At 35.0% G+C, this 19,353-nt stretch overlaps 1 protein-coding gene across 2 annotated transcripts in view; it reads right to left on the bottom strand.

The window, feature by feature from the left end:
* The window catches only part of LOC129262051 (OTU domain-containing protein 4-like), a 33,017-nt gene extending 14,643 nt beyond the window's left edge, over positions 1 to 18,374 (bottom strand). For both annotated transcript variants that reach the window (XM_054900087.2, XM_064100307.1), the window contains exons 1-9: positions 18,075 to 18,374; positions 15,829 to 15,912; positions 12,122 to 12,172; positions 10,705 to 10,751; positions 9,366 to 9,438; positions 4,794 to 4,875; positions 3,653 to 3,834; positions 2,472 to 2,607; positions 1,691 to 1,755 (exon numbers count right to left, since the gene is read on the bottom strand). In XM_054900087.2, coding sequence (XP_054756062.2) covers positions 1,691 to 1,755; positions 2,472 to 2,607; positions 3,653 to 3,834; positions 4,794 to 4,875; positions 9,366 to 9,438; positions 10,705 to 10,751; positions 12,122 to 12,172; positions 15,829 to 15,912; positions 18,075 to 18,191 — 837 coding nt within the window. In that variant the 5' untranslated portion in view covers positions 18,192 to 18,374. The remainder of the gene's footprint in view (positions 1 to 1,690; positions 1,756 to 2,471; positions 2,608 to 3,652; positions 3,835 to 4,793; positions 4,876 to 9,365; positions 9,439 to 10,704; positions 10,752 to 12,121; positions 12,173 to 15,828; positions 15,913 to 18,074) is intronic.
* Positions 18,375 to 19,353: the final 979 nt, after the last annotated feature.

Below are 19,353 nucleotides of genomic sequence, written 5' to 3' on the forward strand. Positions count from 1 at the left end.
CCATTTTTATTTTAGACACAAGACAAAAGCATGCGATCGAAATAAATACGAATGTCTCGGATCGAGCTCTGAATTCATATAAATTATTATTGTATGTTAAATAATTAGGATTTAGTAAGATTTTATGTCTATACTAAAAATATTGACGATGTCAGCAAAGTTTGTTATGTTCATATGGAAGTATTAAAACCGTCATAATTTTTATTTTTATTCCATCGAGACGTCTCCGAGAAAAGAAGCACAATGCGCATGCGCGTTCGATGATGACGTATGACATATTTTCCATTCATGAAATCAGAACCCGAAGTTGGGCACAAACTAGCTTCAAATTGATGGAAAAAAATATCAAATGCAATTTTCTGTTGTTTTTTTTTCATGTAAAATGTTATAATATCACGATCTTGAAAATAGTTTCTGCATGTTGACAATGTTCGAGAATCAATCCTGACATGATATTTTTATTTTTAGACAAGTGCACTCACTCAAGTCGATCGTCATGTAATGTCCGTCATTGAAAATACAAACATTTCACATCAAGCTCTAAATGCATATTAATGATTATCATATGCAAATTATTCTTGAATATTACGATTAAATAATATTCTATGGTCATGATATTAATACCGTTCATTATTGCAAGGTATATTTTATGTTGATCGCGTCAATTTTCCGGCAATTTTCTAGTTTGATTAAAGCACAGTACTGCGCATGCACGATCGATGGCGATGACTTCCATTCATGAATAGACCAGTTCGTAGTTACTTCATGGACAATTTTGGTCAAATGACCTTTCATTTCTTTCATTACGATAGGCAGATTTCAAAGCAAAATATTACGTAAGCTTGCCTTACATAGCAGGATGAAGAAATTGAAAAGACCTGGTGACTAGAATAGCACACCAATGAAAACTTTATGAAGGTATTTGTTGCATTCCTATTTTGAATGCATATCATAGCATGTTGCACAATGTACTTGGCAAACTGTGAAATACCAGTCGTTCTTGGACGCATTGTTGTTTTTGTGGATGTAAATGAAAACCACAATTCAAAAGAATATATGAATAATTAAGACATCAAAGTTGGTGCTTATCTCATTAGATTTTAAACCACCATGTCACTTTAGTACAAATGACCTTCCTCTGATCATGCGTAGAATCTGTTGATCATGCGCAGAAAGGAACTACGAACTGGCTTATTCATCATGTATAAATTATCTCGGCACGAGCAGACGAGTAAGAGTCGAACTATGATCAAAATAAACTTCAAATTAATGGTGAATAGGCCCTGGAATAGGCATCATAATTGCACAATCTGTTTCATTTTTGGGGGAATATAAATCAAGTAAGTAGTCGTCAAGCTGGACATTACTGTTTATTTTGATGATTGTGTGAACCAAACGAATCGGTCGGCCGACCAATTTTTATTTGTATTTATTTTTTTTTCTTCGATGCACCGATTTTGCAAAATCTGCACCGGCACTCATGACATCGATCGAACACCGATTTTAAAATCGATTCGACTCAGGCTTAATATAGACTGTATTGAAAAAAAATCTTATGCTTGTTGATATGTTGAAATGTGTTTACTAATTCAATATGCACGCGTGAGGAATTTCACCATTGATGATGAACAGTTTAAACAAAAAAATAAATTGTCTTTTTTTATCTTAATGAAATTCAATCAAACCTTACCTGTACTTTGTCTCCAGGACAAAATTGCAAACCTGTGGCCAGCAGATAGTCCTGATGTACTTGCTCTAAATATAATAATACAGCAGATTAAAATGTTGAAATATAGCACCCATAAAATGGTAGATCAACCCTTTGACTAGAGTTTATTGGGAGGAAATTCATGAAATACGGCATTAACTATTTTTGCTATCTTAGTATAAACCCTTCACTCGCCGGGACTGGTATAAATATGCAACCCACGTTTCCTGCCATTTACTTATGTAAAGAAGAAACAGAAAGTGGTATTTGTGCTAGTCTTGTGTCAAGACCCACTTGTTAGTAAAAGTTCCAATCATCTCTTCAGGGCTCACTGTATGTAATGCTACTGATAAACACTATAACTGCCTTTAAATAAGGACTACCTTTGTAATACCTATGTGCTTTTACAAATATATACCTATATTCAAGGTGAAACTGGTCAATTAATGGGGTCATCATAACATATATCATAAATGACTTATATGACTCCTGCTTTGACAGACTTACCAACAAAGGTGAATAGTTTGAAATTTATAAAAATTGTCACTGCTATACCTATCAAAAAAACCTTTCACTCTCAAACAAATTGAAGATGAAAATTGTATTTATCACCCAAGTTTATAACCACAGTAGTGAGTTTTTCTTAATCTAGTTTCTACTGGTCAGCAGGGCAAGAAAATTATAACAAAACAAATGAAAATGATAAAAACCAATAAACATGCATGTACTCTATTAATAAAATGTACAAGGGTAGGAATAATACCTTTGTTTCCTGCATTCCAGCAGTCATATTCAACATTCCTGTACATATCTGGATCCAAAGCCTTGGCTACCTTGTAAGGCAGAGGAGGACGTCTTTTTTCTATCCTCAGTCTTCCAAACCTGTCGCGTTCCTCATCCTGTTGATAAAACAAAAGAAATATCTATGTGTTTTGGGTACTCTTATATTATTAACATAGGGGGTGATTTCATGAGATTTTTTTTTCAATTTTTTTTTTTTTTTTGGGGGGAAGAGATTCTTTTCCGTAGGCTCTTGTACAAACTTTGAAAATCAGGATTGCTAGTTTGCAACCAACGAGCATTAATATGTGATGGGGATCTAAGAGATGCTTTTGAGATGATCTAATTGAAGAAACTAGGCCCAACAGGATAAAGTAAAATATTGAATGATTTCAATGTACCAATCATTAATTTGTTAAGACACTACAGATGATGATGTACATGTATATTGATGTCTCTTAATTTAATGACCGATCTTCCCTCTCAACAGTTTTATTGATAACATTTGCAATACAAACACACATACACATTACCTGGAGATTTAATCATGTTGCACCCACGCAATACATATATTTTTTTATTTCATGCTATTCAGACAAAAGATTCCTTGACTATCCTTATCCCATATATATATATATATATATTTTTTTTTTTTGGGGGGGGTGGGGGTTCAGACTGTCTTTCTTAACCCCAAACAATTGCTTAGCCAGGGTTAACACCATAACTCCGGACTATTGCACTGCTCATGAATATTGTTTTGCCAAACAACACACATTTAACGTGAACTTCAACTTCTGTGAATGGCTAATGCTTACCCCCCCCCCCCCCTTTCCTAAGCCTGGTTAGGTTTCAGACTACAGCTCAAAATACCATAATTGCCTGGCTAGAATAAAGCTGGCTAATCCTGCTTTTTAGCAAGGGCAGACTGTACATTGGTATTTATCATGTAAGCCTAATTTTGTAAAAATTTGTCTGAAACCAAAGTGGGCTGAGCTTAAACATGGAAAATAGGTGGGGCTAATTTCCTGGGGTTAAGGAAAATGATTACTAGAAAGCATATTTGAGTCTACATCTTCAGTACTCCTTGAATATATAATAGAAGCTTTCAATGATCAAGACATAATTTTTTTTTTTCTTTTCATTGTCCCTAGAATAATTTAATACCTCATGTCTCCTTGGCGATCGTTGATTGAGTGAATCTCCTCCTGCATTAGGCCCATGATCTGAGTATCCATAATGTCTTGAATGGGGCTTCTTGCCTGGTGAGTTCCGTAAGACCTCTACAGCTTCATCAGCCTCCTTGGCAATGTTGAACACTCTCTTGTATAAGATCTCATAGACAATGGCTGTATCATAGAAAAAAGCAAAATTACATTACAATGTTGAATACTCTTTTGTATAAGATCTCATACACAATGACTATCATAGAAAGGAAAAATATTAATATACAAATAATGTTTATGAGTGCAATGGACAGAATACTTCATGAGGTGAAAGATGAAATGATCCATTCAACAAGGAGTAGCCGAGTTGAATGGATCATTCATTTCATCTATCACCGAATGAAGTATTCTGTCCATTGTACAAATGAAAAGAACATTCATTATTTGGTTTATATGACACTTAAATTCTTTTTCATATGATATTTATGAATTTCGATGTAAAATATATATGCTTAGGCAGAGCGAGCTCGATCTTTGATTATCGCGTACATACAACATGCGCGCTGCAAACACGGATGGTTTTATAGGGTTTCACTGTCTCGGTGTGCGCGTGCAATGGACAAACTAGTATGGATCCAAAATTGCACGTTGAATGGATCCAAAATTGCATGGTTGATGACGTCATTGTAAAATGGGCTGAATGATTGATATCGAACATCAAATCAAATGACAAGGATCTATCCAAGTGTCATAAAAATTACAATGTTGAATACTTTCTTGTAGAAGATCTCATACAAGGGCTGTATCATAGCAAGGAGCAAAATAAAACCCTTGAAGGTGAAGCTGGACACATGCACTTTCATCATTTTTACCTTCAGATTTCATTCACATAAGTGCTTTGATAAGGCATATATACGTTTGTTCATTGTTCAAGAAATATCACAACAATATGCAATCTGAAAAGAGAATACAATCATGTAGGCCTATACAAATAGATTGCATAAAAGTCAAGTTCCAAGAATGCTATGACAAATTTCCTTTAACAAACAGCACAATTTCAGTCGCTTATAACAAGATTTTAACATGCTGCTGACAATCCCTCTTATGACCTACAATAAATCCTTCAAGTTGTATATACTTACACTGACACACCCCAAGACTATTCTGGTACTGCTTGGTGAATACACTGTCATAATGATTATTGTTGGAGAAACATAGAAGCACCTAGAATGAAACACAATTTAAAATACATGTAACCACATATCACAATAGTTTGACTTATTTCTTTTGTAAAAAAACAGTGAAATCAAAAATTCAGTGAAGCCATTAACACATTTTTTTGTAAAAGTACTCTTCTAACTCATACAGAGATGAATGATAATATACAAATAATGAATGTTTATGAGTGCAATGGACAGAATACTTCATGAGGTGAAAGATGAAATGATCCATTCAACGAGGCTTAGCCAAGTTTTGTTGATTGGTGGGGATTTTTTACCTGATTGCTAAGAAAGCATGAATGCTTGTAAGCAAGCAAACCAACCAGAGGACCGACGGCTTAAGGTCCTCTCCAAAGGACCTGGTAATGAGGATTAATGCCTTACCAAAGGGCACTAGCGCACCAAGTGGGAATCGAACCCGGGTCACCGGAATACGAATCCCCCGCTCTACCGACTGAGCTATCGCGCCTCCTGAATGGATCATTATTTCATCTTTTACCGAATGAAGTATTCTGTCCATTGCACTCATAAACATTCATTATTTGGTTTATATGACACCTAATTTTTTTTTTTTTCATATGAAATTTATGAATTTCGATGCAAAACATGGTCATGCAGTGTGAGTTCGGTCTGTTGATTGTAACATCATTACAACATGCTCACTGCTGGTGCCTACATGAGCTGCAGCTGCAGTCTCGGTGCGCGCGTGCAATGGACAAAATCGTATGGATCCATAATTGCACGGTTGATGACGTAATTTATTGCAAAATGGGCTGAATGAACGATATCAAACAACCAATCAAATCACAAGGATCTATCTAGGTGTCATATAAATAACAAGTGGAACGCCTCTGGCAGTCTCGCCTGCATTACGCTATTTAATATAGCAGCAGTGCTAACTTTGAAAACTACTATAAAATAATCATTCACAAAAACACCATTCATATAATGACATAATACCACGTTCATTGACCATAGATGACATTTGAACGGTGACTTAAGACTTGTCAACTACACCCATGTCCACATTTCATTCACTCTATCCATAAACTTTCAAAGTTATGATGGCAATTCAACAATTACCCCAACATGGCCTAAGTTTATTGACCTTAAATGACCTTTCACCATGGTCATGTGACCTGAAACTCGTACAGGATGTTCAGTGATACTCGATTACTCTTATGTACAAGTTTTATGAACAAGATCCATAAACCTTCAGAGTTAGGATGGTAATTTAACAAATACCCCCAACACGGCCAAAGTTCATTGACCTTAAATGACCATTGGCCATGGTTTCATGACCTGAAACTCAAAGGGGATGTTCAGTGATACTTGATTACTCTTATATCCCAAGTTTTATGAAATAGATCCATAAACTTCAGAGTTAGGATGGTAATTCAACAAATACCCCAAACACGGCCAAAGTTCATTGACCTTAAATGACCTTTCACCATGGTCATGTGACCTGAAACTCGTACAGGATGTTCAGTGATACTCGATTACTCTTATGTCCAAGTTTTATGAACTAGATCCATAAACCTTCAGAGTTAGGATGGTAATTTAACAAATAACCCCAACACGGCCAAAGTTCATTGACCTTAAATGACCGTTGACCATGGTACCTGAAACTCGCACAGGATATTCAGTGGTAATTGATTAACCTAATGTCCAAGTTTCATGAACTAGATCCATAAATTTTCAAAGTTATGAAGGTAATTCAACAAATACCCCCAACTTGGCCAAAGTTCATTGACCCTAAATGACCTTTGACCTTGGTCATGTGACCTGAAACTCAGGAAGGATGTTCACTAATACTTGATTAACCTTATGTCCAAGTTTCATGAACTAGATCCATAAATTTTCAAAGTTGTGAAGGTAATTCAACAAATACCCCCAACTTGGCCAAATTTCATTGACCCTAAATGACCTTTGACCTTGGTCATGTGACCTGAAACTCAGGAAGGATGTTCACTAATACTTAATTAACCTTATGTCCAAGTTTCATGAACTAGATCCATACATTTTCAAAGTAATGATAGTAATTCAACAAATACCCCCAACTTGACCAAAGTTCATTGACCCTAAATGACCTTTGATCTTGGTCATGTGACCTGAAACTCGAGCAGGATGTTCACTAATACTTGATTAACCTTATACCCAAGTTTCATGAACTAGGTCCATATACTTTCTAAGTTATGATGTCATTTCAAAAACTTAACCTTAGGTTAAGATTTGATGTTGACGCCGCCGCCGCCGTCGGAAAAGCGGCGCCTATAGTCTCGCTCTGCTATGCAGGCGAGACAAAAACATTGTTTGGATGATTTTACAGATAGCTCTAAATAGATTTTCCTATGGTGCCAATATTTTTACTTTCTACATTTCCAACCCACTCAACATTATGACTTGATTTGTACCCTCTCTATCAATATCAAACTTTTGTTTCAGATTCTAGTAATTTACTACAATGATTAACAATTATAGAAAAACATTATAGAAATTACTTTGAATTGGTAAGAAAAGGGGATAAATAGGCTGATGGGCTACTGTTCATAGATAGGCCCTTAACATGTTATTTTCAAGAATATAGTATCTTGATACAAACGTGAGCGAAATATCGACTTGTTCCCCTTATATCCCCCTCCCCTGCACATTCATTGAAGGACAAGTCCACCCCAACAAAAAGTTAATTTGAATAAATTGGGAAGAATCTAACTTGTATAACACTGAAAATTTAATCAAAATCAGATATGAAATACAAAATATCTTAATTTTCCCCCTGTGGTCCAGTCAAGTTGGTCATTATTGTCAAATTCATGAAAAGTGAAATATTGTATAATTCAAACAATAAAAGACAAAAAAATAGTGAGGGACATCATCGACTCTCTCATTTGCATATCACCGAGTTGTGTATTTAACTATTTTGTGAAAAATAAGCGAAACTTTACAATGCACAACTTTCTAATTTACATCCGATTTTGATGAATTTTTCAGTGTATGCTTGCTTGATATTTCTCTATTGATTCACATCAACATCTTTCTGGGGTAGACTTGACCTTTGAGAACCACCACTATAGATGTACTTAATATTTATCAGGATGACTGTTTTCAGAAAAATAATTGACATTGAAGTTTGTATATAAAATGGTGATTGAATTTTCGTACATTATTAAGCTGCAATAAGTATAAGTTTGACTTCATTTTATGAACTAAAATTTGTTAATACCCTTTTTACACATGACTATCAACATCTTTTGTTTATGATTTTTGTATGAAGAAAATCTTTAACCCTTAACAAATTGCAAAGTAAATGCCATTGCCATTTAATGAAGACTTAATGTACAAAAGATTGAAAAAGCTCTATGTAATTATTCAATCAGATCATTTAGAGCCTTTGAAAGGCTTCAGGAAAATCTAGGTAATCCTTTTGAATCTCTATCTATTGTTAACATCTGCACAAGTATCCTGACAGGAAATTCTTTCTTTCTGACAATGTGTGATGGCTTTGCATTTAACAATCAAAGAGACTCCCAACACCTCCTGATCAATGATTATGAAATCAGGATGAATTAAAGTCACAAAAGAAGTTAAAAAAGGCAGGCTAACATTCTTTTGCTGCATCATTAACAATATCCTCTTAAACTACTCTCACATGCCTCAATACAAGTCTCACTTTTGAACTATGAATACCCACATCATCCTGCTCCTCAGACAAAGCCAATGGCAAACAAACTGAGAGGCCTGCCACTCTAGTATTTTTAATTCAAACATTTTCTGACTTTTTATTCAGAAACTATTTGATCAATCTGTTACATGTTTGGCAATGTTGAAGGCAGGTTACTTTTGCATAAAATCAATTGTCTCCTTTCAACCTGTCAAAGATCAGATTCTGTACAAGGTTCTGTACATCTACTGTATGTAGTCAATGCACTTGGTATTAGAAATTAAAAAGCATGTAAACTCTTTCATTCCGAAAAAAAAACCCACCTTGACTATCATATGCATTTTTGCCGCACCTGTAACTTGCCCCCCCCCCCAATAAAAGAGTGGTTTTGAAAATGTTTTGCTACACAGGCTCCTTCTGTTCATACATTTTCAACATATATTTCAAATCATTAAAATCTGATCTCATCAATACTTCCCCTGTAATAATCAGAAAATCCCTGATACTTTTGAGTAAATATGCAAAACAAATGTTAGTTGAGCTATTAATCCCTCCAAATGATATCCACAGTTAAATGTAACACAAGCTTCAAATTTACAATATTCTATGTTCTCTGCTCAAAATTAAAGAACCAAGTTTAGAACTTGTTAATAATAGTAATAATAATACTCTACATTTTATAGCAATGTATAGGCCTACATCAGAATGATGTCTCTCCGGGCTTTTCACCTATCTATACGTTCAACACTCATCATAACACCTTAAGTCATATTAATGCTAATTTTGTTTTTCTTTTGATGCTGTGATAGAAAAGTCGAATAAATGAAACCTACTTTGTTAGGATATCCATTCTGAGTCACATTACTTGGGGGTTTCCCAGGATCTTGATATATGATGAAATCTCTCCTGTGAAAAATAAAAATGTCATGATAATCTTGAGCATGACTCTGCCTAAGAGAACATTCAGTTTCATTATTTATGACCAGTACAAAAACATAATATCAGACTACCACAGAACCACACCATTACTACTGCAGTAGACTGGTAGTATAAGTAGCGGTAGTAACCTTTGTAGTAGTGGCGGTCGGTATCAGTGTTGCAGTCGTACATTAAGTTGTAGTAGAAGGTGCAGTAGTATCAGCAATTTGAATCTGTCTCGTACCACATGGTAAATTTCCTAAAAATCTATTTACAAATACTCAGTCATTGGAGCAGGACAGGTTTTGTAATGTTTTTTGGGGGAAGACCAAAGTTCTTTTTTTGGGGGGGTCTTTTGACTTCAAATACTTATCAAATGTACAAAAAAAACCACTAAGCTGTCATATGAGCTGTTCCCTTTCCAAAAAAAAAAATCTACCAGTACATGAATGACATTTGCTTTCTCTTCTCCCATGCCTTACTCTTTCTACAAAAATTGGGCAACATCCAATAGACAGGAAACTTGTATTGCACAATACTAAACATACTCCTCTTTTGTTTATTACACATTTAACATGTGCACATACTGTACATACACGTATCACAGAACTTGGAAAGTATTTCTGTTTACAATTTAAAAGAAAAAGAATTGAATGCAATAAAAGGTAGTCTTCGAAGAATAACTAGAAGAATACAAACATACAAACTTCTTCTTTATTATTATCATTCAAAAGACTAATAGTATGTTACTTTTGTTTAAAGAATTTTATACAATTATGTAATTGATGTATACAATCGTTTAATTGAAAGCATTCAAGATTCAAGATTGAATTGAAAGCATTCAAGATTCAAGATTGAGCATACAGATTTATTACCATGAAAGTGAACACACTTCAATCTTCCATTATATGCGTACTATGTACTGCAGAGCCAGATAATAGAGACGTTAAAACGTGAAAGAATGCATTCTTTTTCAATGGACGCTCATAAACCATAAACAATTTTAACAATGCTGCTTACGTTATGAAAAATGTCAATTCAATCTATAAAAGGAATAGGCAAGCCCCAACTTTTTCAATCATTTTGGTATGTTGTAGGGCCCCAAATTACAATTCTCACAAGCATTCACAATAAAAACACTCCAGCCTGGAAAAAAATATAATTCTGCAATGATCTCCTGTGTGGTTTACTGTTTTAGACTACAGTATAAAAATGTTTTCCATTCACATGCTATAACAGGAAACAGAGTCTTACTTGTACATTAATGACAAAGCACTGATTTCCACTTGACCAGCCCATTCCTGTAAAGGGGAAACCAGGTAAATATTAATACAGGAAAAAAATACTGTCAAATATTTACTGGCAAAGAAGCAATAAGATTTGTTAATGCTTTTGAATGTTTTTAACTGTTAAAACAATTCGGGGAAACCCCATAAACTCAATCACAAGTGCATAAATCAACACTTAACATTCATCACTATTCCATCAATAGAAAACAATACATTACTATTTATATGACTTTTTATTCTTGTTGGCAATAAAGAATTTTCAACATTGAATTTTACTGGGTTTGCTTCTAAACTCTTATCTTTCATTAAAGAATATAATAAATTATGTGGTTGATGAAAGACCCATTTTTGATTTAAGTACATAAAATGTGAATTTCAGTAAATAAAAATCTTACTTCAGAGCAATTTTCATCATGTATCAGTAAAATTAATTGAAATTTTTTTTTTAATCTCTTTGTACATGTATGCATGCACTTGTTATTTCCATATCATCTTGGTTTGTGTCACAAAATATCACCCTCAATATGTTGAAACAGGGGCTGATTCACCAGAGGAGGATAGGGGCAATTTTGCAACAAGAATTACAAGGAAAAAAGTGAGCACCACTCGTATGGAGGATTTTCCTGTAAATGTTTTGAAAAGCAAATAAATTCAAAAAAATTGTTTCAGAGGGTGCAGGGAGCTCCATACCTGATCATATATGTTCTTAGATCAGAAGAATCATTTTGACAATATAGACTTAACTTTGAAAATACTTTTATTTTAATTTCAATCAATTCAAGAATAACACCAAATTAACACAAATGGGGTTTTCTTCAACTTTACACAATTTCCATAATTTTGCAACAAGAATTACAAGGGAAAAGGTGAGCATCACTCATATGGAGGATTTTCCTGTAAATGTTTTGAAAAGCAAATTAAAAAAATGTTTCAGAGGGTGCAGGGAGCTCCATACCTGATCATACGTTCTTAGATCAGAAGAATCATTTTGACAATATAAACTTAACTTTGAAAATACTTTTATTGTAATTTCAATCAATTCAAGAATAACACCAAATTAACACAAATGGGGTTTTCTTCAACTTTACACAATTTCCATAATTTTGCAACAAGAATTACAAGGGAAAAGGTGAGCATCACTCATATGGAGGATTTTCCTGTAAATGTTTTGAAAAGCAAATAAAAAAAATGTTTCAGAGGGTGCAGGGAGCTCCATACCTGATCATACGTTCTTAGATCAGAAGAATCATTTTGACAATATAAACTTAACTTTGAAAATACTTTTATTTCAATTTCGATCAATTCAAGAATAACACCAAATAAACACAAATGGGGTTTTCTTCAACTTTCCAAAATTTTCATATGAAACCCCAGTATATTACCTTTGCAGTCTGCAATTTGTCTAGGTGCTGTTCGAATGGACCTTCAACAAACTGAAATATAAAACAAGCAAGAAAAAAAACGAACTGTGAATACAAATAGATAAATAGACAACACAACAACCTTTGCTTCTGACAAGATTAACAGATCTACATCACGTTTTATGAATTAATTTGAAGCTGGATTAAATTTCACAATATTCATTAAGACTTTGGATGGGGGTAACCTGTGCTAAAGAGAAGGTACTTGAAAGAGGGAAAATAGTAAGTTGTGATTTTTTTTCATAGCATGCATTCATATTTGATTTATGTATTTGTGAAATCCCTTTATTTGAAGATGTTTTAATTTGTTACACTCCAGGTACATATTTTCAGTTTTTTTAAGGCACAAAGAATTACATACATGTATTCCATATTTTTAAGTTTGGACAAGCTACAAACCTAGTAACAAGTGGAACGCCTCTGGCAGTCTCGCCTGCATTACGCGATTTTAATATAGCAGCAGTGCTATCTTTGAAAACTACTATAAAATAATAATTCACAAAAACACCATTCATATAATGACATAATACCACGTTCATTGACCATAAATGACATTTGAACGGTGACTTAAGACTTGTCAACTACACCCATGTCCACATTTCATTCACTCTATCCATAAACTTTCAAAGTTATGATGGCAATTCAACAATTACCCCAACATGGCCTAAGTTTATTGACCTTAACTGACCTTTGACCTTGGTTTTGTGACCTGAAACTCACAGGGGATGTTCAGTGATACTTGATTACTCTTATATCCCAAGTTGTATGAGCTAGATCCATAAACTTTCAGAGTTAGGATGGTAATTCAACAAATACCCCTAACACGGCCAAAGTTCATTGACCTTTAATGACCTTTGACCATGGTCATGTGACCTGAAACTCGTACAGGATGCTCAGTGATACTTGATTACTTTTATGTACAAGTTTTATGAACTAGATCCATAAACTTTCAGAGTTAGGATGGTAATTTAACAAATATCCCCAACACGACCAAAGTTCATTGACCTTAAATGACCATTGACCATGGTCATGTGACCTGAAACTCGCACAGGATATTCAGTGGTACTTGATTAACCTAAAGTCCAAGTTTCATGAACTAGATCCATAAATTTTCAAAGTTATGATGTTAATTCAACAAATACCCCCAACTTGGCCAAAGTTCATTGACCCTAAATGACCTTTGACCTTGGTCATGTGACCTGAAACTCAGGCAGGATGTTCACTAATACTTGATTAACCTTATGTCCAAGTTTCATGAAATAGATCCATAAATTTTCAAAGTTATGATAGTAATTCAACAAATACCCCCAACTTGGCCAAAGTTCATTGACCCTAAATGACCTTTGACCTTGGTCATGTGACCTGAAACTCAGGCAGGATGTTCACTAATACTTGATTAACCTTATGTCCAAGTTTCATGAAATAGATCCATAAATTTTCAAAGTTATGATAGTAATTCAACAAATACCCCCAACTTGGCCAAAGTTCATTGACCCTAAATGACCTTTGACCTTGGTCATGTGACCTGAAACTCAGGCAGGATGTTCACTAATACTTGATTAACCTTATGTCCAAGTTTCATGAAATAGATCCATAAATTTTCAAAGTTATGATAGTAATTCAACAAATACCCCCAACTTGACCAAAGTTCATTGACCCTAAATGACCTTTGACCTTGGTCATGTGACCTGAAACTCAGGCAGGATGTTCACTAATACTTGATTAACCTTATGTCCAAGTTTCATGAAATAGATCCATAAATTTTCAAAGTTATGATAGTAATTCAACAAATACCCCCAAATTGAGCAAAGTTCATTGACCCTAAATGACCTTTGACCTTGGTCACGTGACCTGAAACTCAAGCAGGATGTTCAGTAATACTTGATTGACCTTATGTCCAAGTTTCATGAACTAGGTCCATATCCTTTCTAAGTTATGATGTCATTTCAAAAACCTAACCTTCGGTTAAGATTTTGAAAATAATTCTCCCAACATGGTCTAAGTTCATTGACCCTAAATGACCTTTGACCTTGGTCATGTGACCTGAAACTCAGGCAGGATATTCAGTAATACTTGATTAAGCTTATGTCCAAGTTTCATGAACTAGGTCCATATACTTTCTAAGTTATGATGTAATTTCAAAAACTTAACCTTAGGTTAAGATTTGATGTTGACGCCGCCGTCGCCGTCGGAAAAGCGGCGCCTATAGTCTCGCTCTGCTATGCAGGCGAGACAAAAACCAATGTTTCATTCAATCATTCAAAGTCTCACTAAAGAAGTTCAATACCAAGATAACAATTACTATGTCCCTAGGAAAGAAATTTGAAACAGGTATTGTAATGCACAGGACTTTTGCATCATAACAAATGCACAAGGAACTGATTATTAGAAGTTGTTTGAACAAACATGCACATATCTTCTGTATCTATGGTAGACACTTCATAAACTATGTGTACGCTAATATGCATACAATCCCATTACAAGCTGGTCTTTTCACATTTAACAGGTGAAAGGAATAGTTCATATCTAAACAAATTAGTTTTTTAAAAATGTTGAGGTATTTTCTTGATTTTTTTTCAACAAAAAAGGTCAAAATCAAAATCTTCATTCTAAAGAAATAACAGCCACCCAACAGCTGACGGACAATAGTAATTGAGTTTGTATCAATCAACAACAGCTGGTAGGCAGTAATGTCTTATCAAAACTGATGTTAAATGGCCTCAACAGAACCTAAAAGGATTCAAACTGTTACGTGCAAAGATCTTATTTCAAGAAAAACAGTAAATTTTTTATTAGATTTTGATAATGTAGTTGGGTTATGAAGTGAATTAATCAATGGTAAAAACAAATTAAAGAAGAGTCAGTCTTGAAAAGGTTTTTCTTGAATAGAAAATGTAAAAAATAATGGAACACAACAATGAAAGTACAAAATTTGTATTGTAAGAAAGAATTCAGATAATAATTAGTTCAGTTTTAATAGCTACAGCTTAAAGAGATGCACTTTTGGTACTAATTTGGTGATGCTATCAAAAATCAATACGCAGTGCACATATTTTTTTTGCAGAAACTTCATTGTCCCTTGGACCGTAAAATAAGGTCAGATCAAGACTCATTTCAAACTTAACCTTGACTTGAAGCTTCCGGAGGTAAACTTTATATTGTACTTGTTTGATTTTTTTTTAAATCAAATCTTTTTGTTGCTGGGCTTAACTTGACGTATAAAGGGTTCTTCAGTAATCACAAGAACAAACTTTGTACTGGATTTTGTGATGCTGTCTCAAATTGTAATTACATTACAAGTACATTGACCTTTTGACTCCTTCAATCAGAATATGCTTCTGATTCTTTCCTACTCTTCAAAGTAAATTATTTTAGGTTTGTCTTCCCCAATTAATTGATTTATAGAAAGCTTAATGGTGAAATGCATCAGAATAGCGGCTCATCACTCAGTAATTCTATGTCAAATTCAGGCCTTCAATGTTCACATTTTCAGGCAAGGTCCCTTTTCTATAAATACTATGTACATGTACATAGCACAAATTTAAATTGAGGCTAAAACATAGGAATAATAAAAAGGGCACCAAAATATTGAGGCATATTGGGCATTGAGGCTTATTAATCAGGGCATCCATGACCTTGAATTGATTTTAAGCACGGGGATTACTTACAGGTTCAAAGTGCTCCTTATTGCGCTCCATAAACCTGATACAGGCTTGGCGGACATCGTTGTGGAGGGCTTGCGTATGGAACACCTGAGGGATTTCAACAAATAGGCTAGTTATTCCAGAAAAAAGTAAATTGCGTGAACTTCTGACTCCAACACATACCAAAGAGTTGTGCTGACTAAAGTAAAATGAAATCAAGGTAATGATAACCTTGATGAATTCAGAAATTTTGCAACCGAACTTTTACATTTCATTTCAAATAATGACCTCTTTGGACTTTGTGGCTCAAAAATCTCATCAGATCATTGTCAGTCTCTTGTGCATAAATGTACCTACTTGTACATGGGTCAAGTTTGAAGGTGATCCGTCATATGGTAATATTTGGTTATTACAAGAGCAAGACATTTTCAGATATACATGGCCAATCACCTTTATTCCCAAGACCCAAAATATAATCAACCATCATCACTCTAATTTGAATTCATGAAGCAAATAAATTGTATTACAGTTCTGAGAAAGAGATCATTGTAAGATAAGACCTATATTTGACTTTTGAATTTGTGACCCCCTGAATTGACCCAAAAGTATAATTGGATTCTTCAGTAACATACATGACACATTTAAACCAAATTTAAGTTGATCACTCAACTTAAATTGTTCTTCATTTATCACTAATCACTACATCAAACAAGTGTCGCGAAGGCGAGCACATATGCCCTCCCGTAACACAGAAAATGGAGTTATTGGGCAAGCAAGAAAAGTGGAAGGTGGCAACTTCACTTTTGACCTTCTGACCTCAAAATCAATAAAATTTGTGGGATCTATGCTAGTATCATACACACCAAATTATATGAGCCCAGGTTAAGTTAAACTAAAGTTATCGCGTTAACAAGGACTTCAGAAGGGTAAGATGACAACATGTCACTGTGACCTTGACCTTTTGACCTCAAAATCAATAGGCTTACTGGGATCCATGCTAGTATCATAAACACCAAATTATATGAGCCTAGTTTAAGTTAAACTGAAGTTATCACGTTTACAAGGACTACAGAAGGGTAAGATTAAAACATGTCACTGTGACCTTGACCTTTTGACCTCAAAATCAATAGGCTTCCTGGGACCCATGCCAGTATCATACACACCGAATTTATATATGAGCGGCCAGGAATACAAACTCCAATCAGATAGGCTAAACCATCAATGTGCAAGAAAATTCAATGTGCCAAGTTTGAAGTTTTTTCTAAAATAGTTTTGTGGTTAATATCCCATAAATAAGGCATTTCAATGGATTAAACAACATATTTGACCTTGACCAATATCACTCAGTCTCAGATCCAAACACACAACTCCAAGCTAAGTTTGAAGTGGTTCCTCATGCCCCCCCCAAAAAAAAACAAATGAATTACATATCTTGTAGAGGTAGTTTATTATTTTGTAAAGATTCAGGAATATACATGGACCATTTTTCAATCAATAATATTGTTAAACTGCATACCGGTGGGTTCAATTCATCTTTTTCATTCTCTTGTCATTTAAATCTTGAATTTAAAATTAAAGCGCTCTCAATCTATCTCACTCAGAATATTTCCTTGAATATTCCTACAAATAATTATATAGATAGAGCTTTGAGGTTCAATACTGTGGTCACATTTTCAGGTGATAGATCAGGTGCAAGATACTTGACTCAAATCTGTAATTAATCATTACCCCCCCCCCCCCCCCTCAAAAAAAGGACTGGCAAAGTCAAACAAAGGGCGGGCCCGTTTCAGTTTTTTTAAACAGCAATTTATAAGCACAAATACATAACACATCAGATATATCTAATTAGACTCTACATCAAGTTGATGTAGATCTAAAAAAAAATGTTTCCACTACCAACTACACTCTAAATTCAACTCTGAAAGTTGACAGGAAAACAACATTCATTCGACTTCAACGCTATACCCAACTGATATCGGTGCGGAAACAGCCACATCGGGTATTCCCCCATCTCTACATCGCAAAGATCAGGCAGCGGCAGCGCAGACGGTCAGCGAGCATTAAAACGGGATACCGATACCAACAAACATTTACACCGATATTCCACGGTAGACTCCGGGTAGACTAAATAAAAGAAATGGTCATATGGGGCCGTTCAAAGGGAAAACGTTATATAATAGTTAATACACAGGGAAAACATTAATCAACATTAAAATGACATACAAATGACATACAAATGCACAATTATATAAATTTCACAAATTTTTTACCTGTTCTGCAACCGCTCGAAAAAGGCAAGATCCATCCTTCGCCGTGATTTTCCTCACGAGTCCTTGCGAAGCAAGAAAATCATCAATGGGTTCAAAAGTTTTTATATATCTCGGCATTATGCGAAATTTATGCGAATAAAGAAGTCAAAATAATCAAAATTTGATCCTGCTTTGGATTCCTAAAAATATATATCAAATAAATGAAAATTAATGCAGAAATGACGAGGCCATGCGGTCTGCCTCCCTTACGTGCCTCGTTCTCTCGGGGAAAATACATGCGCAACAAAGTTCACCAGCGCTGCATGCATGCGTAGCTAGCGCGCTGATAAAGGTCTTCGAGCGAGCAGGCTGTCATCGCCGCGCCCCAAGCTCCGGGGCATTAACTTTGCAGCTTGCGATCGCTTGCTGGGCCATTAGCATCGAGCCCCCTGGCGCTGGCCCTGTTTACATTTTGCTATCGTGCGTGATTCCTTTTTGCACGTGTAGTATTGTTTATGTTTACGGTATGTGTAAGTGGCCACTAGCCAGAACAGGAGAGCATCCCGCCCGAGAGCATCTGACAAGTTGTCGAATATGACAACTTTTCTTGATTTTGATTGGATACATTGAGAAGCAGAAGGATCCGACCCCGGGATCCGACAATTACTATGGAAACTAAAAAAAAAAAAAAAAACGTTGTCGGGTAAAACTTCACCAGAAAACGTCCGCCAGGGAGACAGGTCCCGAACCACTCCACAGCCTCTAGCAAAACTATTTTACTTTTTTAAGTGGACTATCACCGGCGCGGGGGGGGGGCACATGCCTTCCAAAATTCCCCTTAGGGAAAAAATGCCCTTTTATCAAAATGAAATATGCCTTTTTTCAAAATGACAAACCCTTTTTGAAGTAAAACCTAATACACTTTAAGTTAGAAAATCACAAAATTTTTGGCTCGGGCTTCGCGCTCGCATCAATTATTTACTAAGGTACTCATCCTCTTCAATAATACGAAAATGCTTAGAATGTCCAGGTTGGAATATCAAACACTTTTGGCTCGCGTTTCGCTCTATAACATCAATTATTGTTAAAGTACTGGTTTTATTTCTGGTTACAAAAGTTCTTAGAACTTCCAGTTGTCAGGTTGAAATATCACAAATTTTCAGCTCGCACTTCGCGCTCGCGTTAATTCTTTACTAAGATACACATCTTTTTCATGATAACCAAAATTGCTCGGAATGTTTAATTTTCATGTCTTTTTAATGTCCAAAAGTTTGAGCTTGCGATTTGCGCTCGCAACATC

Source organism: Lytechinus pictus, chromosome 5, assembly GCF_037042905.1.
Source record: "Lytechinus pictus isolate F3 Inbred chromosome 5, Lp3.0, whole genome shotgun sequence".
In the NCBI taxonomy this organism is placed as follows: Eukaryota; Metazoa; Echinodermata; class Echinoidea; order Temnopleuroida; family Toxopneustidae; genus Lytechinus; species Lytechinus pictus.